The sequence below is a fragment of the Orycteropus afer genome, unplaced genomic scaffold, assembly GCF_000298275.1.
Source record: "Orycteropus afer afer isolate SDZICR_OR568_19922 unplaced genomic scaffold, OryAfe1.0 scaffold00193, whole genome shotgun sequence".
Classification (NCBI taxonomy): domain Eukaryota; kingdom Metazoa; phylum Chordata; class Mammalia; order Tubulidentata; family Orycteropodidae; genus Orycteropus; species Orycteropus afer.
Window position 1 is genome coordinate 4,090,174 of NW_006921780.1, and position 24,154 is coordinate 4,114,327.

Sequence of the window (24,154 nt, forward strand, 5' to 3'; positions counted from 1 at the left end):
CCTTTCTTTACCCAATCTTGACCAGCTTCTGCTCAAAAAGAAAAGAGCCCAAGAAACCAGGAAGAGTCTGGGCTCTCACCAGGCAGGTGCCTGGGCAGTGTCAAGTAGAACTGAGAGATCCTGAACTACTATGCTCTTCAGAAGGCTCTCGACCCCTAGACCACACCCACCTCCAGTTGTGTACCTGTTGCTGCCATCCTGCATGGACTACAGCCACTTGGTCCACTAGAGGAAGCTGTCGTGGGATGTGCTGCCTGGGATTTCCTAGGAGTAGAACTTGTACTAAAGGATAAAAGCTACATGGGGGCAAAAATTGGGTTCAATTGAAGAAATATGTCTCTGACAGTCAGAGGCAGCATGGACTGCTTTGAGAGGTAGTGAGCTGCCACTGGATGTACTCAAGAACAAACAGATTGGAAGATTTTTTTGTCAGAAATGTATAAGGAATTCAAATAGAGAAATAGCTTCATGTCCCTGTACTCAAACATACTGGGATCAAATCCTGAATTTAACTACTTTTGTCACGATACCTGATCCCGTTGAGGCTCAGTTTCTTTATCTGTATAATGTGGACAATGCACAACCTCACAGAATTAAAGTAATTATTAAAACAAAACATATGAAAGCACCTGGCATTCAGTAAATGTTCAATAAATGGTAATCCCCTTTCCATCAAAAGGGGGTTGGGTTAGATGACCTTGAAGATCTTTGGACCCCAGAGAGTATGATTGTAATCCTTCCTGGCTGCTGAGAAAGAAGGCATGCATCTGAGTGAGATAAAGCAGCGTTAGGTCGATGAAGAAAGGCTGCTGAGTGTGGGAAGGGAATATTCAGAGGTCATCTCTGTCCACCTCCTGTTTCCCCTATTCTGACCTTCTGCAATGAAAGAGAAAAGCAGGATTCTGGATTTCAAGTCCAGCCTGAAGGTAGCATAGTGCCTAAGGCACTTGACTGCTACCCAGAAGCCTGGCGGTTCAAACCCACCAGCCAGTCCTCGGAAGGAAGGTTAGGCAATCTACTTCCATAGTAATACCGCCTCGGAAACCCAAGGAGGGGTCTCTATGAGTCGGATCCGACTCCACGACAGTGCGTTTCGTTGTTTGTTGAGGGGTCTCATTTTTCCCATCTGTATAGTGAAGGAGGAAGATAAGAAGGTCCTTTCCAAATTAGACACCTTTAGATCGAAGAAAAGGGAAGAGAGGAGGCAGAGATGAGGCGGCGCAACGCCCCCAATCCCAGAGCGGGATCCTCTCAACCCATACCCCAAGCCCAACCTTCCTCGGAACCACAGCCACCTCAGTCTCAAGTCATACAGTTTCTTTATTGTGCTAACACTGCTGCCTCGGAGCTCAGATCTCACACAGAGACAATTCAGTCCAGACCCCCACCCCACCTGGCCCCCGGGGCCTTCTGCCTTGGCTGAGGACTGCGGACCTACCGCTCGGCCGCTCTCCGACACTGACTCTGCTTCCTATTCCCTCCCTCCCCCGGAGCCTCGCAGCTCCGGGGATGCGGGCAGGGCTCTGGTTGGTCTTTCTCTGCTCTCCTCTGTCCCCTCCCACTTTCGGAAGAAGGCTCTGCCTCCAGCCCCTAGCGGATCCAGCCCCTAGCGGCCCGGATCAAGTGAGGTTGCAGCCGGCCGAGCGAGTCCCGAGCTGCAGGCAGAGGCCCGCCCCTTCTCCCCGCCGGGGCGCAGCCCGGAGCGACGCGCGCGCTCACACCACCAGACCGTCCTTGCAAGGTAGCGGCCCCGAGGCGCTCTCGGCGGGCTCGGCGCTCTTGACCTTGACGTACACCGGGGAGGGGCCCGCTTCGCAGGCGGCTGTAGCTATGGTGGTGCAGGGGGCCAGAGCCACGTCCTCCGGGCCGCCGCAGGGCGGAGGCGCGTACTTGCGGCGCAGGGAGCGGCTGACGTTCTGCGTCGGATACCCCAGGAGGTGGGTGACGCGGCTGCCGCGCCCGCTGGCCTTGCACCCGGGCGCCACGGCGTCCTCTCTGTGGAAACAACAGGCGGGCGGGTGAGCGGGCTCCTCCACGGCGCGGCGTGGGCACGGCCTGGGCAGAGCTGGGGGCTCTTGGCAACCTCTCGTCTCCCGCGCCTCCCTCCACCTGCCCTTCGCCTCTCTCCATCGGTCTCGACCTACTCTTCTCTCTGCTCCTTCCTGAGCCGGCGATCCCGCAGCGATCTCTGGGACAACCATCCCCAGGCCTCCAGACAGGACTTGTCAACACCTGTCCAGACTGCCCACGGCAGTCAGCCCATGCAGGCGCCCTCCACTTCCTTCCTGATGTTTTCACAGAACCACTGACTCTACCAAGGAGGGAGCCTTAGAGATCCGGAGGAAGCTACTTCCTGTTTTTTTGTTTTGTTTTGTTTTTTCTTTCTTTAAACCTGACCTCGCCCTTTCTCCTCTCTTCTTACCTCCCTCCCCTCGATCTTCTTCATGGTTTCCTACATCCCCAGGGCACTGCAGTTATTAGCACTGCTAGTCTTTTCTATTTTTATTTCTAGTTTGTTTCTAAGATAAGTTATTAGCACTATTCTTATTATTAACTTCTTAAATAAGCATGTCCAAAGTTCTCACCGGCGCAGTACAGAGAAAACGTGAAGGGGGGGTGGGGGAAGAATAGGCCCTGCCCTCCAGGAGCTTACAGTCTAGGCAAGACAGAGAGGTGTGTAGACAGAAGGGAAATGGAGGGCAGGGGAGCAAAGGTGAGGTCCAGGGGTGGGAAGGGAGGGAGACAGAAAAGCCATGCGGCGAGTGGCAGGTTGACATGCTGCGGTCCCAGCACTCCGTGGCGATGGCCCGCAGGGTTGGGGTGGGAGTCCCAGCCGGCCGGTGGCAGGCAGGGGTGGGGAGGGGCAGGGCGCCGGTCCCCTGCCGCACAGCAGCATGCAGCATGCATCAGGTTTTACCTGATCTCGCTAGCCATGTCGCAGGCCCCTCCGCCGACCCCGCCGCCGTCGCGGTAGCCGAAGGCACCGCGGCTGCCGCCAGCCCCGGAGCCCGCGCAGCAGCAGCAGATGAGCCCCCAGATGCCCATCATCACGCAGGCCAGCATGAGCAGAGAGCCTATCACGGCCCCAATGATCATGCCTACACGCTTGGAGTCTGTGGAGAGAAGTGGAGATTGGTTAGGCTTTTCCACAGGAAACGCCAGGGCAAAGGGTCTTCAAGAAAGCGGCAGAGAATCAAGGGCCCTGGGACACCCAATGAGCAAGACATGGGAGATGCAAGTTAACCCTTTATGTCTGCATGTTTCTGCCAAGGCTTCCCACCTGTGGCCTGCTGGGTTAGGAAAGCAGAGCCAGCTAACGCTCTGAAATATAGCTGGGGCCTCCAGTCCAACCCTCCCAGACACAGCCCAGTGGGGCCGCTGCACCTACCTGAGACTTTGACCTCCACCACGCACACACTGTAGCCCACATGGTTGGCCACTGTGCACTGATACAGCCCGTCATCCTCCTTAGAGATGTCCTTCAACACCAAGTCCCCATTGTTCAGGCCTGAAACTAAAGGAGTGGCAGAGGACTGTAGTGGGGTGGAGAGGTGTGGTCTCTGAGAGCTCTCATCCCAGCCAAGGCCCCTGTGGGTGGGAATGTGGGACAACCCCTCTAGAGGAAGAGAAGATGTTCACTCATGAACATGAATACACACACACACACACACACACAGGTCCACTCCATTTTCCAGATAAGTCACCTTTCTGCTGAGGCAGAGAAGCAAGAAGGAAGGACTCCTCTCCCAGCAACAGGACAGAGACACCACTAATTGACTCTGTGACCTTAGGGTAATTGGGGCCCCTCTCTAAGCCTTGGTCTCATTTATACAATGAAGACAGAGTTAGTCCTCTGTCTCTGATATTCTTTGTTTGATTGTGATACTAAGTTTCTCTATGAATGAGGAAGAGCTCTGGTGGCATAGTGCCTAAGGCATATGACTGCTAACCAGAAGGCTGGTGGTTCAAACCCACCAGCCACTCCTCAGAAGGAAGATTGGGCAACCTACTTCCATAGAGATACCACCTCAGAAACCCAAGGAGGGATCACTATGAGTTGGAACTGACTTGATGGCAGTGAGTTTGGTTTTTGGGTTTGTGAACCAGGAGCTTTACACACCTTATCTTATTTAATCTTCACATGTCCCTGGAAGGTAGGCATTAGTATTCCTTTTTCATATATGAAGAAACAAAGGCACAGAGAGGTTAAGCACCTTGCCTCAGTTTTGCAGTCAGGCAGTAGCCCAGCCAGGACTCAAGCCCAGCTCTTGTCTATTTCAGACTGTTTTATTATGAAATTAACCATAATGCCTCCTCTTCTTCCCTCAGTAACAACTGTTGGGACAGAGGTCTCTCACAGAGGCTTCAGGTTTGACTTGGTGATCACCCAAGAAGCCCCACAGGCTTCCAGAGTACCTAATCTTGCATCCATTCATCTCCACCCACCACCCTCTACCCCATTTTCCAGATAAGACCCCTGGTAGTCCCCTCACCTTGGTTCATGGAATTGTGAAAGGACTCTTGGTAGGAGAGCTCAGAGTGGAAGCTGTGCTGGGAGTGGTAGGACCCAGCACGGTAGGGGTGGGTGTGCCCACTGATCTTGGCCCACTTGTAGGACAAAGGCGGGGTGCCCCCATTGGCAAAGCACTTCAGCACCACATCGTTGCCATGTGTCATATGACCCTCAGTCCAGCACATGGGCACCGCAGGCCGTGCTGCAGGGAAACAGGTAGATGGGAGCCAAGGCCCAGCCAAGAGGCAGAGCCAGGCTCAGGGTAGTCCAGCCGCCCTTGGCTCTGACATCAGAGGGAAGGGAGCCCAGAGGAGTCAGGCCATACCTTGGACAGTGACGATGACCTTTCTGGAGGCCATCGTGGTCTTCTTCACACGGCACTCATAGGTAGCTGTGTCAGACACCTGCAGGTTCATGAGGTTGATGGAGGCATCGTACTGGCTAGGGTCTGAGGCTGCAAAGCGGACCCTCTGCTGCAGATGAGGGAGATTGCCGTGGTTGATCCTCTTGTCCTGGTAACTAAGGAACTGGAAAAAAGAAAAACAAATGGTAAGGCAAGCAGAGCCAAGAAGGGTCATATGAGTTGGCTGCTCTGGGCAATTCACCGAACTATTCTGAGACTCAGTTTTCTCTGCTAGAAAATGGGACTGACAAGGCCTGATCCAGTGACACCTACAGAATATATGAAGATCAAATGAAATTCAGCACTTTGGAAAGTATAAGGTCAGACTGCAAACCTGTGGACAGGGACCATATCACCTCTTCCCCTTGGACGAGGGTGAGAGGAGATAGACTGTCTGACAGAGCTCTCCTCCCTATTACCCCACTCTGTGAGGACTTGGGGTAAGAGCGGCCCAAGTCTGGGTTGGCTGCCCCATGGGTAAACACCCTGAAGTGTAGGGTAAGGAGAACCCAATGCCCATCACTTACCACATTCTCCCGATGTGAGGGGTCTGCATTGACCTGCATCCACTCAATGTCCAGCCCATTGGGACCATAGTCCTCAGGATCCAGGATGTAGGGGCAGCCTAGCCTCACGTTATCACCTTCTGCCAGGTACAGGACCTCTTGGCCATCCCCATTGATCCGCACAGCAGACAGCAGTGCTGGGGGAAGGGTAGTGCAGATGGGGTGAGGGGGGTAGAACTAGGACTTGGGGAGTCAGCCCCAGCCCGTCTCTCTGTCCACCATTCTTTTGTCAGCTGCAACCTGGGGTTCAATGAGACTTCTACAGGGAGAAAACTTTCCTCTGAGGATGTGTATATGTGTGTGCATGAATTGGTATATGCATGAATGCACATTTGCACACCTGTATATATTTTATGATTATATAGGATTGCATCTGAATATTGTTTGTGTATATATAGCTATTATTTACACATGTATATATATATGATTATATGTATACATACAGGAATAGGTACACATATGTACATTGTATATTATGAGTAGTTGTGGCTGCTTATGTGTACTCTAAAGAATATGCATGCAACTGACCAGGCAGCATGCCTACTATATGTACATGATGATGCAGGAGTGATTGTGTGTGTGTGTGTGTGTGTGTGATGGCATATGGAGCATACAAAAAAAAACAACTCACTGCCATCGAGTCGCTTCCAAATCATAGTGATCCCTCCAGGGGTTTCTGAGGCAGTGTCTCTATAGAAGTGGATTGCCCAGTCTTCCTCCCAAGGAGTGGGTAGAGGGTTTGAACTGCCAACCTTCTAGTTAGCAGTCAAATGCCTTGGCACTACACCACCAGAGCTCCAGAGTTGTTAAATTCTCTGATAGAAGAGTCTGCCTAGGTCAAGTGAAGTTTTCCTATCTGAAGGCATGTGGCTGGACACGGTGCCCTCAAGAGTCTCTTTCCAGTCTGAGGGACAAAAGTCTGGGTGCATCTGTGTGTACCATGCATGCGAGACTGTGGGTATATCTTATGATAGTGTGTGTCTGTAATGCCTATGTGTGGCCATGTGTGTGATATGAGACCCTGTGTGCCTACAACAGTGCCTGTGGCCTTAGGGATAGTGTATCCCTGTGCATGACTGTGAGCAGCCATGACCAGAAGCCAGGCCATGTTCCTATGTGATAGTGAGTGATGGTCTTGTGTGACTACACATGGCAATGTGGACTGTGTCTTTTCCTTGTATGATCATGTGGCTCAGGTGCAGCTCCCCCACATTCTCTCTCCTACCTGCAGCCCCTCCCCACACTGCTCAGCACCCCACTGAGTCAGTGAGCTCCTCAGCCACTGGACATTGCCATGCACTTTTATGGATGGCAACAGTTTCTGTGGGCTTCCCTGATGGACAGCAGGTAAAGAGCCAGGATTCTGAAACTCAGAACTGAACTCTTCTCCCTCCCTATCCTAAAGCCACAGGTAAGCACTAGCCTCAACCGGTTGGACCCACAGAGGGAGTTGTGCCCATGGCCCCACCCTCGGCATGCAGAGCTCTGCCTCCCAGTCTCCTGCAACTCTCACTTCTGGACCCCTTACCCTGTCAGGCTCTCTTCTGCTGCATTCTTTGTAGACAGTCAGCAAGTCCCTGGGAGTCCCAGTCCCTCAAGTCTCAGCAAGTCATTCTGCTCTGCCCTTCTCTGGCTCTCTCCTGGTACCACATTCACACTTAAAGAGCATCTTACATACTTGCCAACCAAATCAGTGCAAAGACACAAGTGTTCAAAATGCACAGACATACCTATGCAGACACATTTTCTACACACATACACACACCGAGTCAGATCCATATAAACAGACAACGTATCTGCACACAGACACAAATACATCTACTCCAGAAGACACACCTACTGCAAAATCTCATAGTCCACATGTGTCTTCACTCAAGACCAGACATAGAGGCAGAAGCCCTGCCTGGAACACTTGGCTTGCCTCGAGAGACACCAGTAAGGACCCCTCCAATGCCTCCAACCCAAAGCGTCACTGAACTTGCTCCTCAGATCTCTGGCTGGGTATCAGCCATGCCCTAACCCTGCTAGGCTCCAGAGCAGTCAGGCCGGTGGCTCTAACGGACCTGGTGATGCCTCTTCTAGCCCTAGGCCAAGAGAACACCAGCTCATTCCTGAGATAAGGATCCTGATGCTATCTGCCGGATCCTGGGGCAGCACACAGCAAGCCAGGGATGAAGCCAAAACTCAATGCAGAGCAACAACTCCACCCTGGGGAAGGACTGCTGGAAGCGACTTACAACACAGAACACTTTCTTTCCCAAGCCATGCAGACCAGCAGGCAGGAGGGGAAGGATTTAGAGAGAGAGAAGCCTGAGGAGGAAGGGCTAGGGTTGGAAGAAAGAAGCCTCCACCCTGCACCAGGCTGAGTTCTTCAGTTGTCTCAGGCCAGGGAGCCTCACCCCAGCTCTTCAATCTCCTTAGAAGCTTTCTCAACCTCCTCTCAAAGGTTCTAGCCTTTCCCCACTCCTCAGTCTGCTTGAAAAGTTCTTCTTGGTATCTCACCTTGATTCCTCTTGCTGTGGCACGGGGGAAGTACTTCAGGGAATGTGAGAGAAGAGAGAAGCTGTGGAAAGGGAAGAAGTCCAGAGTGGAAGAGAGAGACTTGGGAAGAAGAGAGGGACTGGGGAAGTCACAGTGGGTTCTCTGAGGAAGAGGACAGTGGGGACTAGCTATCTCCCCCAGAGACAAGCACTAGGGGTTGAACTGAGGAAGAGATTTTAAGCTGTTCCTAGAGCTCTTAACTCATGTCTGGAGGAAAGAGAGGGAGAGAAAGGAGGAAAGGGGGCAGCTCCCACCGGAGGATATTGGTACATAAATACACTTAGCTGTGAGCCTTCCTCACACACCCACAGACATGCCACACACATGGAGATATCCCAAATCCCCACATCACAATCAGAGCTTGCTGAGTGAGCTCTATCTACCAGCTCTGCCATCTGGGCTCCCAAACAGACAGAGTGTTGTAGCCTTCCTACCAGAGAGGCAGTCTCACAGACACACACACACAATCGTGTGCAAACAAAAAGTACTCCCTCTTTCCAGGCCCTCTTCCCCAATGCCTTCTCACCCCAAGTCCAGACAGACCCCAGAAAGACTCAAAGCCATTTCCAGCAATGCCCACACAACACAGCCTTTGTTGGGACTTGCCCCAATCTGGGCAGGCAGCCACAATGTCCAAACCTGAGCCCTACCCTCAAGGAGTGCCCCAGTGGGGCTAGGGAGATCTGGGAGTTTCTCTCCCCACCCTTCTCCACCTTCATCCTGGAGGGGTGTTCCCCTGGTCCTCTCAAAGCACCAAGGGCCCAGCGTGGGGTCTCAGGCCTGAACTCTCACTGGCCATGATGGAACCACCCACACAGACCCACCCCAATGCTAATCCCAACGCTGGCTGATCACTTGCCCTTTCAAGGCAAGCAACTCCCCTGCCCCTTGGCTCTGAGCAAGGGGAGGTTTCACACTGGGAATAGTATACAGATGATCTGATGAAAATTGATCCTTCCCAGGCTCCTCCTCAGCCTTCACTCAACTGTGCTGGTGGAATCACCTGACTCTCCTACCCCACCTCCATTCCTGCAGGTAACTCCAGGCAAGCCATGTCCTCCCCATTTGCAGGCATGTGCATGTAGGGCACCTGCACATCTAGGTGTGCCCAGGGCTTATGGCCCCTCACCCACAGACACATGCCCCAGACCTTCAGGCACAGGGCTGTCCTGGGGAGAGGCCCCATGGGCAATAATCCAAACCAGGGTGACAGCAGGACCAGGGTAGACAGAACTACCCTACCAGGACATCTCAGACCACCTTCAAGGCCCCCTGGTGAGCGCCTCAATGAGCTCCTGCCCATCTTGCCTCCTGCCAGGCTTCCCTACCCGCTGCCCAGCCCCATACCTGGGCTCAGGCACACGAGTAGAAGGTGGAAGGCGCCTCGAACTCCCATGTCTAGGCTCGATGTTTCCTCCGCCTGGGCTGGCTATCCCTGGGGATGGTGGTGGTGGTAGTGGTAGTGGGTGTGAGGGGGCAGGTGGAGGGAGGGGGAGCTGAGGGCCCAGACACTGCCTGGGGTGGCAAGAGGGTGAAATGAGTGCCAGGCCAAGGAGCAGCGGAGTTATTTTTATGGGAGGGAGGGGGCCTGGACCCCGCCTTGGGGAGGAGTCCCAGGAACCCTAATTAGCGGGGTGACAGGGTGGCCTACCCAGGCATTACCCAGCCCTCACCCAAGCTCTTCCCTGTCCCAAGAATGGCGCAGGGCGGCCAGTGGGACTTGTAATTAGGCACCTGTTAAACCTCCACTTCCTCCTGGCCTCATCCTCAGGGTGACAACAGTCGCCCCATTTTACAGCGTCCACTCCCCTCACCACTCATTTGTTGCCTCCTTCCCCAGGGGAAGCGGGGAGAGGAAAGGGAAGCCAGGCTTGAGGAGTAAGGTGACTAGGCCTTGAAGGATTAACACTAACTCCAGGGCACAATCATATGACACTGTCCTCATGCAAGCTCTAGCATTCCAAATCCCTGCTCCCTCCAAATATCCCTGACCCTCCAAAGGAACCCCAAAACAAAGCACAGGACCTCCAGATTGAAGTGTGTGGGCAAGAGCACCACTGAAGGGGACACTTTCCCCATTGCCGGGACCTGGAGGGAAGGATCAGGCAGATGAAAGGGACTCAAGAATGCCCAGCCCGCCTTCCCCCCAGGGTTGCTGGCCCTTCAAAGGGAGTCAAGCTTCTTAAGCTGAAAGAGGAGTAGAAAGGGTGTGTATGGGAACAGGGTCTTAACCCTGTCTGTCCCCTCTGAACCGGTGCCCCGACCCAGCCCTGATCCAAGGTCACCCTCAAGTATAGGCAATCCCTGGGAGCCAGAGAGCATTATGGGGGATTCAAGCCCAAGTCCCAACATAGGACTGAACCCAGTTCAGTTAGGCCTGAGAGGAGAGGGACCAGGGTGTGCAGAGGGATGAGGTCGCTGGATAGTGTAGATGAGCAAATTCATGTGTGAGGGAATGTTTGAGAGAATAGTGCCAAGAGAACTGGGGAGGGGTGTGCCCATATGAGTGTGAGTAAAGGAGGGTGTCTGTCTCTTGAGAGGGGCTAAGCCCCTTTGTGTGTACTTTTTTTAGGGATCACTGTGTGTTCTTGTTTCTGTACACAGGAAAGGAGACCAAGGACCCTCATAACCTGGACTGAATTATCACTGGGGTGACTAAGCCAGCCCAGTTCTAGAAAGATGGGAGAAGGGGTTCTAGAGAGTTCTGGCAGATATAGGGATACTGTGGCGGGCCAACTCTTGCTAGTTGGTCCAGAGGGTACAAGGACAGGCCTCGTGCTCTAGTACTGCCCATGCATAGCAGCGGGATCAGATCACGGATGGCCCTGTTCAGCAACTGTTGTTGTTGTTGTTATTTGCCATCGAGTCGGCCCCTACTCATAGCGACCCCTCCTTGGGTTTCCGAGGCAGTATCACTACGGAAGTAGGATTGCCCAACCTTCCTTCCAAGGAGTGGCTCATGGGTTTGAACCGCCAGCCTTCTGGTTAGCAGTCAAGTGCCTTAGGCACTGTGCCACCAGAGCTCCTGTTCAGCAACTAGACTCACTCAAAAGAGTCAAGGGCCCTTCCCCCCATCTCCCCTGCTCTGATCTGGTACACAAGAAGGCACAAGAAGGGCAGAAGGGGAGGAGTCTTTGGGAGAGTTGTGGGACTCAGAAATGCTGACAGGGCCCACCCTTCCAGGAAAAATAAGAATAATAAGGAAGCACAAGGAGTCCACGCTTTTCTGCATTCCAAACTTAACCCCCTCCCCCCGCAACACACACACACTCCCAACAATAATAGGGTGCTCTGGGGCCCACCAGATGTATATAATGAGTATCCTTATTTCCTTGTTTATTTTTAGGTTTATAGGATTGTTCTGAACCCTCTGGAGAGCAGGGATCATTATCCCCATTTTACAGATGGGGAAACAGAGGCCTGGTGAAACATGGGTATTCAACAAACATGATCCTACTGGAAGCATAGTTTTGGGTACCCAGACATCTTGACTCTCAGTCCAGAGTGGTCTAAGAAAACAGCTTGATAACCCTCTGAGTTGCTAAGTACACCCAGAGGAAAAAACATGGAAGGTCAGTAATGGGTGAAGAAGAGAACAGGTAGGACCAGCAAGAGGGAGATTGAAAAGAAGGGACTAAAGATTGTAGTTCCATTAAACTGAAGTTTAAGTTTGGTGTTTAATTGGGTTCCAGGTTTGAGCTAATGTTATAGTTGGGATGAAGGCTGGCGCTTGGATTATGTTTGGGGTTAGTTGGAATTATGAATGAAGTTGAGGTTAGATCTGAGGTTGGGACTGGAGTTAAGGTTGGGCTTAAGTTTAGAATTACAGCTAGAATTGAGTTATGGTTGTGATCTGTGTTATGATAAGGAATAGAGCTTTAGTTTCATTTACACCTATGCTTGGGAATACAGTTAGGGCTAAATTGAAAACTTGTGGAGACTGATTTAGAATTGAAGTTATAACTGGGTTAAAATTGAATTTCAGATTTGAGTTAGGATAGGCTGTGGTTAGGGTTAAAACATGGATTCAAGATATATAGGTTTCATATGCATCAAAATTGAGGTTTGCCACCATCTGCTAAATCCAGGTTTGCTTAAAATGTTCAGTTCTTAGCTCTGGAAGAATTCCGAAGACACATGTTGATTGGAGTCCCAAGATTTTGAGGAAGGGTTGAAATGTCCATGAGCCCATCTTACGGGTATAAAGTAACTTAATCCCCTAACAATTGTGACCCCTGAGATCCAACCCCACAGCCTAAGCTTCTCAACTGGTCTAGTTTCATGAAAGGCATTTGGGGAGGGGGGTGCAGCAAGTTATAAGAAGATGAGGTCCATTAGAGATGGTCTTACTGGAGTAGGGAGTGGACCTGGTTTTAGAGTGTGGGAGATGAGAATTTGGGGAGATTGAGGGCTTAGATGCTCTTGGAAGAACAGCTACTTCTAAGGGCACCACAGTGTGGTCCCTTCCTAAAGAGGCAAGGCAACATTCTTGTTCCCCTTTGACCCATTGAAGGGTAATTACCATTCCTTGCAATTTGAGGCCTATGCAGGAGCCATTAGCCTTTCTGCTCCGTGCCTGAGCACTGCAGGGTTTAGGGGGACAGTGGAAGGTAAAGGCACTAGGGTATCAGCTTAGTTTTCATAGTATGGGTCCAGCCCACAGTCCACAGACCAAGTTTCTCTCTGGGCACCCTCCACTGCCAGGAAGTGGCCTCACTGCTGGGAGGCTCCTTATTCCAACTCCTCCTTTTTTTCCCCCCTACCCAGTCTCCACCCCAGTCCCTCCCATTTCCCCGCCCACTTCCTTTTCAGGCCCCATAAAAATCCAGACAGATTCTAGACTATCATGGTTCCCTCTGTGCCTCTAGGTAGAGGTAGAGAAAGAGATTGGGAAAGAGAGTGATTAGTAAAGGGACAGAAACAGAGACTAGGACAGAGACAGACAGACACAATGGCATCACTAATGTTGGTATCATCTAGCATAGTAGTAACTCATGGTGTCATCCCCTCTCCTACGGTGGATCTCCTCTCATACCAGACCATTCAGAATACTTAACAGCCCTTTGCTACTCCCTGTGAAATCTAAGGATCAAGGATCTTCTCTCCTCAATCCAAAAAGAATCATCAGTTGTCTCTTGCTCTCTCAGTGGAGAGCAGTACCTCTTGGGCACAGCGTCAGTCTGAGTAGTAATTTGCACCTGTTCCAAGACAGAAACAGAAAATCAAAGGTAATTGGCCTGGAAAGAAATGGACATGGAGAAGAGGAGGAAAGAAGAAGCAGAACGAGGACCCACAGAAGCCCAGAAGCTGCTTCTGAGATGAGGTACAGCCCAACCCCAGAATGTTTGGGAAAGGTCAAGCAGAGATTTTAGCTCACCTACTCTTCCTCCTCAGAAAGAAGGTTGGGCAATCTACTTCCGTAATGATACTGCCTCGGAACCCAAGGAGGGGGTCGCTATGAGTCGGGTCCAACTCAACGGGGCACATTAACAACAACAACAACTCTTCCTCCAAAGTAATTTTGAACTCCACACAACTTCTGTCATCCCTACTGTCATTTGCCTGGGCCCTCCTGCTCAAACTCTTCCCCAGCCTCTCTGGGTTCAGACCTAAGCATCTCATCTCTCCTTCCAGGGTCCTGGCACTGGCACTTGACCCTTTCCAGACTCCCTCCCTACACCATCAGTAGGCTCTTTAGCCCCCTCTCCCAAGTCTCCATGGAGACCCAGGCTCACCCCTTCAACGCCCAGGAAGGTGACTAGCAACCCAGAGACTTGTCCTACAGAAAAAAGCCTCTGAGGCAAGGGTCTGGAGCAGAAGTCATGACCAGCCATGGGACAAACAACTTCATATGAAGTCTGAGAGAGGACGAACAGAGGCACCATGGAGACAAACACAAAGACGCCAAGGGGCTACTGCTGCTGCTCTCTTTCCACCTGACTTTCAGTAAAGGTTTGGGATTGGAGGACTGTCAGGTGAGGACATGGTTAGGTAAGTTGGGCTAGGGACATAGAGATGGTAAATGTGTGTGATGAGAGTACTTCTCCCTGGTGGGAGAATGCAAGGTCAAGAAAGGGTTAGAGTTAGTTATAGAGAGAGTCCTGAGTGGTACAAATGGTTAACATACTTGGCTGCTAACCAGAAGGCTGGTGGTTCGAGTCCACCCAGGGGAACCTTGGAAGAAAGGCCTAGCAATCTACTCACAAAAAAATCAGCCATCGATAACCCAATGGAACATGCTTCTACTCTGATACACATGGGGTTGTTGTGAGTTAGAGTTTACTCAACCATAACTGGTATAGAGAAAAAAATAACCCCAAAAACCAAACCCACTGTCATCAAGTTGATTCCAACTCATAGCAACCCCCAGTGGGGTTTTTGAGGCGGTAAATCTTTACAGAAGTAGATTGCCCAGTCTTGCTTCCACAGAGTGGCTGGTAGGCTTGAACCACCAACCTTCTGGTTAGCAGTCAGATGCCTTAGGCACTGTGCTATCAGAGCTCCTTGGTATATAGAAAAGGTGAGTAAATGCACGGGGAATTTGAAGATATAGGTCAGTGCTAGGGACTGAAGTAGCAGTCAGGGATGGTGGGTGAGAGTTTTGGACACATTCAAATCCTCAGGGACTCCCTGAGCCCGGCTCCAGCTTCCCAAACCTCTGGTTTCTGCTGGCACACCTCAAAAGAAGGAGGACTCCAGGAAGAAGGGAGGGAGCCTGCGTATGCCCAAGTCTCTCCCTCCTGTGTGTCCTGGGGCTCACCCACACTCTTAAGAACCCTAAAAGAAAAAGAAAAAAAAAACTTACTGCCATGGAATCAATGCGATTCATAGCAACCCCTCTTTGGGTTTCTAAAGCGATACCTCTATCGAAGTAGATTGCCCAGTCTTCCTTCCAAGGAGTGGCTGGTGGGTTTGAACTTCCAGCCTTCTGGTTAGCAGTCAAATGCCTTAGGCACTACACCACCCGTGCTCCCCCTGAAGAGCCCTACACACTGTCATCCAGTTGATCCTGACTCATAGCAACCCTATAGGACAGAGTAGAACTGCCCCATAGGGTTTCCAAGGCTTTAAATATTTACAGAAGCAGGCTGCCATATCTTTCTCCCATGGAGCAGCTGGTGGGTTTGAACCATTAACCTTTTGGTTAGCAGCTGAATGCTTTAACCACATCACCACCAGGAGCAAGTAGCACTAAATTATTCGGCATCACTGAAAGGACTGACATAACTCACCACTATATCAGCAAATCCCAATGGCAATGGGCAGTTGGTTGAATGGTTATCAGTCTGTTATCAGGGAATGAGTGGAGGTGTTAGTTTATAAAAAGCATGTGAATTACTGAGGACATACACCCGAGGAAGAATCAAGAGACCTCTAAGATAAAAGGCATCTTCACCTCACTGACTTCAGCCATGTCTTGCAGGACAAAACTCTAAAAGCCAAACTCACTGCCATTGAGTCATTCCAACTCATACAGGCCTTATCAATTCACAAACCCCACAAATTGTGTCAGTTTTGTCTGTGCCTTGTAGTAGGCCCTAGGAAAGAGCAACTAACAAGCCTCAGTCTCTCCAGTCTTTCTTCTTACAGGGCATCTAATCTGGTGGTGGAGACAGAGAAGGAAAGGGGAAGCTACTCCTCAGTGTATTAGGCTATGCCAATATGTGGTGTGGAGTGATGTTTAAAAAGAGATCTGAAAGGTAACTGAGGATTTGCCAAAGGGAAGAACAGGAGTGGAGAGAAGCAACTGGAAGACTATTCCAGACTTAGGGAAATGAACCAGGGCCCTGCCAGATATGGATTGAGAAGACAGTGAAGTCAGAAGAGAGAACTGATGATTCTGTTTGGATTGAGGGGAGAAGATCCTTGAGAATTGACATCTTGAGACCTTGTATCCAAACCCCAGAGCACCTCATTGGGATCAGAGCCAGGCCCCAAGGATAGATTAGGCAGCTGTGATTGATCGTCCTAGGCCATGTTTATGTTCATGTGTGGAGAGAGAGACTTTGTGATGAATTAATCCATCTATCCAATAGGACTTTGACCTTTGAATTTGTAGAAATAAAATATGCCTTTGATTTTGCTATCTGTAGAGGAGAACTGTGGTGCTCCCAGCCCCCAGCGTGACGCCAGGCCTGCCTTGCCCTCCTGGCAGCTGCCCAGGGAAGATGTGGGAGCTGGCAGATGTCAAAGTTAAGCCGGGTGTGTGTCTGGTTCAGAGCCTTCCCTTCAAAACCTGTCTTGATCATCCCTCACTCTGCTTCCCATGTTTGTTTCCTGTTGCCTAGAAACCGGGACGGGGAAGGAGCAAGAGAAGGTGGTGCTGGAGGGGATGCATCACAACTCTGCCAGGGCTCACTGGGACAAAGGAAGTGTTAACTGGCAGGAAAACAGCAGGCCCAACCCAAGGCAGAAAGTAAAAGGATCCCAGCTTCCCCCAGCTTCCTCCCTCCAACAACCCCTCCCCGTGTTACCAGAACTGTGGGCACATCCTCACACAAGATCAGGCTGCACAGAAGCTAGAGTAGGAAATATCTGAGGTAGCTCCAGTGGCATAGTGGATAAGGTCTTTGGCTGCTAACCAGATGGTCAGCAGTTCAAACCCACTCCATGGAAGATGGAAGGAAGATGGGGCAATCTACTTCTATAAAGATTTATAGTCTCAGAAATCCAATGGGGATCGCTATGAGTTGGAATCGACTCAATGGCAGTGAGTTTATCATGTAAAAAGAGGCAGCACTCATTTTTATGTGGTTTAAAAGGAAAGGACTAGGGCCACACATCAGATGTACAGGAAAACATGACTCAATATTAAGAACTTTCTGAGAATCAGAGCTGCTCTGAGATAGTTTGGGTTGCTATATAAGGTAGTGAGTTCCCTGTCTCTCAGGGCATGCACAGGCATCCGACCATTTGGCTAAAGTTTCCAGAGGAGATTCAAGCACCAGAGAATGCTCACTCCACCAGCCAAAAGGCAAACAGCCTTTCCCCAGGGACCATGCAGAAAAAGGTCATTGGCTCTGCATTTCTTCCAAGCCCCAGACCCTCATGCTCCCCATTCCCACTCACTCTGGCTCCCCTTTCCAAGAATCTTCTGAGAAAGCCACCCCAAAATCTCAATCCTGTCCCAGACACAAAGTCATCCCAGGACACTGAGGTGATGGCTCCATCTCTCCCAAGGGGACATAGGGTCAGAATGAAGGAAGAAAAACAGAGCTTGCACCTCAAAATATCTCAGCTGGGAAGGGTGTGAGCTATTTAAACCCGTCAAGTAAAAAATAATTTGGCCTTTTCTGGAGCCCAAGATTTCTGTGATGTTTGAAATAAGGATCTTCCAGGTAACCTTGACATGATTTCTCAAACATCTCTCAAGGTATGGTAGGGAGAGGAGGGATGGAGAGGCAAGTCATCTAGGGCAGCAGCCTAGGATGGGGAGAAAACCCCTGGTCTGGAATGAGCCACTCCTTCTTGCCATGTTCTCCCCTAGACTCCCACTCTTTGCAGAAGGAGCAATTGGGAGAGGTGAGAGTGGGGAAACTTAATAACTCTATTCCTGAGCATCCATGGCCTCCTCACCCAGCTTCTTGTCTGAGACACCAGCGTCTCTCCTCCACTGTCACCGAAACAGCTGCCACCCTTCCTCACCCCAAAGGACCTATCTGGCTTTGAACTCTCTGAGCCCCTTTCATCTGAGCCTAATCAATGTGCTTTTACTGAGACCAATTAATGCCCAGCTGTGGCCTGAGTCACAAATGTGGTACTGAAGCTTTTAGGGGTAGTAGAGGACATCCCAGCACCCCACTGAGTCAGAGACAGCCTGGCCCAGCCACCAGGGCAGGCTATTAAGTCATACTCAATTGGGGCTGCTTCTGCAGCAGGTGCAAAGGATCTGAGACTGCCTCCAAGCCACAGTGGAGTGTGGCTCAGGCAGCAGGCACATGCAAGCAGGTAGGGCATGGAGCCCAGCCAGGAGCCTGGAGGACATGTGCCCAGGAGTCAGCAGCCTGCAGATCTCAGTACTCCCAAGTGAAGCCCAACCACCAGATTTCTACAGGCTGGACGCAGCCCAGTCTGATATTGCAAGGGCTGGAAGGCCTTGGGTCACAGATACCATGTGTCTTTATGCATAAAATGAGGAGCTCTGGTAGCATAGTGCCTAAGGCATTTGACTGCTAACCAGAAGGTTGGCAATTCAAACTCACTAGCCACTCCGCTGAAGGAAGATGGGGCAATCTACTCCCGAAAAGATTTACTGCCTCAGAAACCCAGTGGGGGTTGCTGAGTCAGAATCCACTCAATGGCAGTGGGTTTGGGGTTTTTTTAATGCATAAAATGTGAAAATAAGGTATAAGGAATCAGATTCTAATACAACAGTTGATTGCTTGGGCACCTTTTTTTTTTTTTTTTTTTTGGCAAGCTTCTAGCAATCTTTTCATCTACAAAGACAAGTACCAGGCAATACTCCAAGTTTCCCCACCACCACTCTACCCCCACTGCAGCCTCCTAGACACCTCTTAGCTGATTCAGTGACTTGGTGTGAGGTACAGAGCTCATTTTACCTCTGAACATGAGGGCGAAAAAAAGAAAATTCACTGCTGCTGAGTTGATTCGACTCATAGCAACCTCCTCCTTGGGTTTCCGAGACGCTATCTCTATGGAAGTAGATTGCCCAATCTTCCTTCCAAGGAGTGGCTGGTGGGTTTGAACTACCAGCCTTTGGTTAGCAGTCAAATGCCTTAGGCACTACACCACCAGAGCTTAATGAAGGATAAACCCAAACCCCACTGCTGTCGAGTCTTATCTGACTCATGGGGACCCCTCCTTGGGTTTCTGAGGCTGTATCACTACGGAAGTAGATGAAGTAGATTGCTCAACCTTCCTTCTGAGGAGTGGCTGGTGGGTCTGAACCGCCAGCCTTCTGGTTAGCAGTCATATGCCTTAGGCACTATGCTACCAGAGCTGGTTAATGAAGGATGTTGTTGTTATGTGCCATCGAGTCGGACCCGACTCATAGCGACCCCTCCTTGGGTTTCCGAGGTGGTATCACTGTGGAAGTAGATTGCCCCATCTTCCTTCCAAGGAGTGGCTGGTGGGTTTGAACCACCAGCCTTCTGTTAGCAGTCAAGTGCCTTAGGCATTATGCTACCAGAGCTCCCTAATGAAGGATACTCAGTTTAATGTTTCTAGATATGACATTAGGAGCTCTGGTAGCACAGTGCCTAAGGCACTTGACTGCTAACCAGAAGGCTGGCAGTTTAAACCCACCAGCCACTCCTCGGAAGGAAGGTTGGGCAATTTACTTCCATAGTGATACTGCAGTGATACTGCCTGGGAAACCCAAGGAGGGGTCGCTATGAGTCAGGTCTGCCTCGAGGGCACATAACAACAGACATGACATTAGGGGGGTATAGAAAGGGCAGGAAGCTGAAGTCATCTTTAGCAGAAATCCCTGCCCACCCAAAGCTCCAACCTCTAGCACCAAAACAGGATTGATCCCCATTAGACTCCTCACAAGAGTACCAGTTTTTACTCCTTTTTGTCTCCAGGCTCCACCCCATCTCTGCGAGCTGGGCTCACATGATCTCCTGATGTCTGTCCCCTGTGTCTTGCCATCAGACTCCAACAGCCCCCGGTTAAAGCCAAGGATCTTTCCCTGTAATGTTCCCCATTTTCTGTCCTGAGTGAGAGGGGTAGAAGATAAAAGATGCCATTGTAGCCACTGGCTTCACACACTTGCTGTCTGCCTGGCTCTCAGGACTGTCCCACTTCTAGGAACTAGGTTCCTACGATGACTCAAACCAGCCCTGGAGTTCATGGGAGCTTCCTCAAGACTTCTCAGGACTCCAGAGAGAAGATATCAAATCTCTCCACATTCTTCCTCTGAGGAGTGGCAGTGGCATCACTAAGGTTGGCGTCACCCAGTGCAGTAACTCATGGTGTCACACTCCTACCATAGACCTCCTCCCATACCAGACCATTCCAAACCCTTAGTAATGTTTACTATCACTTTTAATCATAGAATAGTATGTGATAAATATAGTTGTGAATTGGTTAAATGCAATGTTTCTCAGATTGTATGAATACTAACAACAAAATTGTTCCGTAAAATCTTTCTACATTGAATTACCACATTATTAGTTGCCACATTATTAGTAACTGAGCAGAAGGCCTTTTTTTTTGGTTTTTCCTCTTTCTTTTCCTTTAATTATTACTTCATTCTCAAAAAAGTTATTGATATAGGTTCACAAATACTAATTACTACAATACTGTAGCTAAAGCACCAGAAAATTTGACAAAATCAGTGACTGTGAAAACACCAGCAGCAATGAAAGCAACAGTGGGTGCTCGTAATGTGTGCACATGAAGCCATGTGACTCTAACCATCATTGTTAATTGGATAATAATGACAGCTCTAACAAGAGTGCGTAGAAGTTTCAAAAACTAAATTAGAGTTTTAGCCTCATAGGAGCCCTGGTGGCATAGTGCCCAAGGCTCTTGACTGCTAACCAGAAGGCTGGCAGTTCAAACCCACCAGCCACTCCTCGGAAGGAAGATTGGGCATTCTACTTCCGTAGTGATACAACCTCGGAAACCCAAGGTGGGGTCACTATGAGTCAGATCTGACTCCACAGCAGTGAGTTTGCTTTGGTTCTTGTTTTTACCCTTATTTTGATACACATAAGCTGGACTTCCGAAAAGTGTTTTTATTGTTATAACTAACGACAGGAATATTTTTATAAAAATAAGAAATTTCTGCTGAAACATCGCACAGAAATTTTATAGACAGTCATTTTGGTGTCACCCCCTCTGACAGTGATACCCAGTGCTGTCTGCAGCCCCCTAGTGACACCACTGTTGAGTGGGTGGTATGAGCATCGTGGTCCACTTCTGAGGCAGAAGTGTAGTGTAGAAGGCGAGTGGGCAGCTCAGGTACAGTCACCCAGGGGCAGAGCTCAGATTTTCTCCCAAACCATCTTCACTTGCTCAGAGGTGACTTCTGAAATCAGCTCTTTATTCATGTAACCTATAACTTCCCCATGTCCAGACCCTGCCAGAATGATCTCACTTTTAGAGCTTAGGATCTGCCAGGCACCACAAGACCTGTGTTTTCACCAGTCAGCTGTCAGTTCTGCCCAAATGCTTTCAACCTGTGACCCTGACCCTTTTTCTTTACGTGGGCTCAGAAGTTAGGAGTAGCCATGGAACCTTCCTTTTCCCTTGACCTGCTCCAGGGGGCCTATTCCTCCCAGCCCTGAGATGAACAATTGGTATGGAGCTGGGCAACCAGGCCCCGAAGGCTCTTTCTGGCTTTCCAGGGAAAGAGGGTCCCCTGAAATAGTGCTTGCTCCTTGGCCCCTGAAGATACTAACTGAGTAATCGGTAAGCAATAGGTCAGCCAGTGTGCCAGTTACAGAGGGAGACAGAATCGTCTAGGTGGGTATCAGGTCTTCCAGCTACCAAGACCCCTAGAGAGGGGGGGTAACAGGGTCCCTAAGTAGTGGGCTTGCTTTGAGAGGTGCTGAGCAGGGAAGGTGAGACAGCCTCTTCCCAAGCAGCTGGTGGGCTGCCCACCTGTCTGGGTGGGGCAACAGCTCTCGCTGGTGGGGAACAAGCTGGGGAAGGTGAGGCTGTCCTGAGGAAGAGGAAGCTCAGGAAGCAGCTTGCTGACTCTCCCTGAGCCCTGTGAAAAGAGGACTCTTGCCTGGGGCCCTTGTAATCTGGCGTTGTAAACAGCCAGGACACACCCAACAGCTGTCCTCTGCCTCTGCAGGACCTATCAAGGGACACAGACAGGGCTCTGGACTTGAGAAGTAGAATGCCAAGGGCAGAGGGGAGTGGGGAAGGATGTGAAGCACAGTGATGACAGCTGGACAGAGTCCTTTTCCCCCAAGCACACAAAAACAGAAAAGTATTTCCATCCCTGGAAGTTGGCACTTCAGCCTAAAATGGAATCCTGACAATCAAGGCTCTTCCATAAGGGCTGACACTGTTCTGAAGGGATGAGAAATCTAGCAGGGGACAGCTGGGCACAGACAGCAAGAGCAGGCTGATCTGAATGTAAATCCGTGAGGACAGAACCAGGGCTGTTGTATTCACTAAGTGCCTAGAACTATACCTGCCATATGGTAGGCCTTCAATAAGTATTTGAATCAGTCAAGGAATGAATAAACAGTACTCCTCAGAAGGAAGGTTGAGCAATCTACTTCCATAGGTACTGCCTCGGAAACCCAAGGAGGAGTCGCTATGAGTCGAATTGACTCAACGGCAGTGAGTTGTCTTGGGTGTGTGTGTGTGTGTATGTGTGTGGACTGAGGAGAGCCTGGCTACCTGAGTGAGGGGTGGCTGTGTTTGGATGAGAGGACTGTGCTGGCAGGGTGAAGAGAGTTGGGTGTGCCCCAGTAAGGGAATGGGGGCAGGTGTCTATGTTGAGGTGCCTCCTGGAGTTCAAAGGGCTCTTGCAGGAGGGAGCCAAGACAGAAGAGGTGAGCCCAGGTCCATACATCACCCCTCCACAGATGTGGTCTTAGTCATGGGCATGAGCAGGCTAAGAGCTCAGGCTCAGGCCCAGCCCTAGAACCTCTTTCCCCAGCTCCAACTAGCCCAGCCCTTGTGCCAACCCCTCCCTGAGAGATCATCTCTAGCTCCCGGCCTCCAAAAAAAGAACCGAACTCACTGCCATCGAGTAGATTCCAATTCATAGCGACCCCCATTGGGTTCCTAAGGCTGTAGATCTTTATGGAAAAGTAGATTGTCCCATCTTCCTTCTGCAGAGCAGCTGGTGGATTTGAACTGCTAACTTTCTGGTTAGCACCCAAAGCCTTATCCACCGTGCCACCAGAGCTCCTTAACTCTCTGCCTCAATGCCCTGAAATGCCTCTCAATTGGGCAGGTGCAGAGACAAGACTGTGCTGGAAATGAACTTGATGACAGCATCCCAGGGATCGAAAAAGAGAAACAGACATTAAGACAAAAAAGCCACCTGGCTTACAAGCGGTGATCATGAGCAAGATCCTGCCACAAGTGAGCACCAGTACCATCCCCTTTCCCTGAGCATCACAGTGCCTGCTACCCTCGTTTCCCCTAACCTATTTCCCTCCACATTCAGTACCCAGTAGCAGTCAGATCCCACAAGAAAGCTGGGCAATTCCTTAGAGAAGAATTAGATTTAATCTGTAACTATGAAATATCTAGGTTAGCAGCAAATATAGACACCAGGACACTGGGCAGAATCTGTCCCCCGAAAGCATACATCAGGACACAGAGGCCCCCTCAGTTCACAGAGGTGGCTGGCAGGATGTTAGCTTTTCGCTCAGCTTCAATGCAGTACTTCTCAGGAAGGCCACTGGCTCTGTGGGGAAAACACAGGACAGGTATGAGGGGTGGGGTCAGACCAGAGAGGAGGCAGCAGGGAGATTGGTCCTGCTCCTCCAGTGCACCTACCCCAAACACATTCTCACAAGGCCCCAGTATCCCATCAGGGAGCTCCCAGAGAGCCAGGAAGAGCAGGAGGTTCAGTCCCCAGTCTGTTGGGGCCCTTCAGTGGACAGCAGCCTGTCTGAGACAAGACAAGGGTACTCCCACGATAATCTAATAATCTATGAGATAGACACACAAAATAAACAGGTGTGTGAAGATGAATGGGACTACACTCACAAACATATATATAGGTTTGACAGAGGGTATTTCTACATATGTATTTATATGTGTTGTGAATATATCTATTGATATAGTAGAGCACACGAGGGCAAAGATACGAAAAAACTTCATAGCCATAACCAAACACTTTGAGAGAATGAGTCACTGAGCCTGGGGGCTTGGGACCTCAGGGGGCATCCAGCTCAACTGGCATAACACGGTCCACAAGACAATGTTCCACATCCTAGTTTGGTGAGTAGTTGCAACTGGGGTCTTAAAAACTTGTAAATGGTCATCTAAGGTACAACTATTGGTCTCCCCCCATCTGAACCAAAGGAGAGTGAAGAAAATCAAAGACGCATGGAAATAATTAGTCCAAAGGACCAAGGACCATGTGAACATGTGAACCTCAGCCTCTGGCAACCACTCTGCAAGGGATCACGATAAAAGATCTCGGATAGAGTGGAAGAAAATGTGGGAAAAAAACTCAAAATC

At 50.3% G+C, this 24,154-nt stretch overlaps 2 protein-coding genes across 2 annotated transcripts in view; both read right to left on the bottom strand.

Moving 5' to 3' along the window:
* Positions 1 to 1,715: 1,715 nt before the first annotated feature.
* On the bottom strand, positions 1,716 to 9,419 carry VSIG8 (V-set and immunoglobulin domain containing 8). The gene is made up of 7 exons (XM_007947692.2): positions 9,371 to 9,419; positions 5,444 to 5,619; positions 4,839 to 5,040; positions 4,494 to 4,715; positions 3,389 to 3,508; positions 2,918 to 3,113; positions 1,716 to 1,995 (listed from the first exon to the last, which is right to left on the bottom strand). Exons 1-7 carry the CDS (start codon positions 9,417 to 9,419, stop codon positions 1,716 to 1,718), a joined length of 1,245 nt encoding a protein of 414 aa, XP_007945883.1.
* A 13,874-nt stretch (positions 9,420 to 23,293) lies between these two features.
* Positions 23,294 to 24,154, bottom strand: part of CFAP45 (cilia and flagella associated protein 45) — a 36,409-nt gene continuing 35,548 nt past the window's right edge. Inside the window, exon 12 of the mRNA XM_042781891.1 lies at positions 23,294 to 23,372. Coding sequence (XP_042637825.1) covers positions 23,294 to 23,372 — 79 coding nt within the window. The remainder of the gene's footprint in view (positions 23,373 to 24,154) is intronic.

Bases quoted from the DNA above. Each gene is read 5' to 3' on its own strand.
- VSIG8 (XM_007947692.2), bottom strand. From the start codon at position 9,419: ATGGGAGTTCGAGGCGCCTTCCACCTTCTACTCGTGTGCCTGAGCCCA. The intron at 5,041-5,443 runs GTAAGTGATGGG...TCTTTTTTCCAG, and splicing joins CCTCACATCGGGAGAATGTG to TTCCTTAGTTACCAGGACAA. The intron at 1,996-2,917 runs GTAAAACCTGAT...TTGTTTCCACAG, and splicing joins GACATGGCTAGCGAGATCAG to AGAGGACGCCGTGGCGCCCG.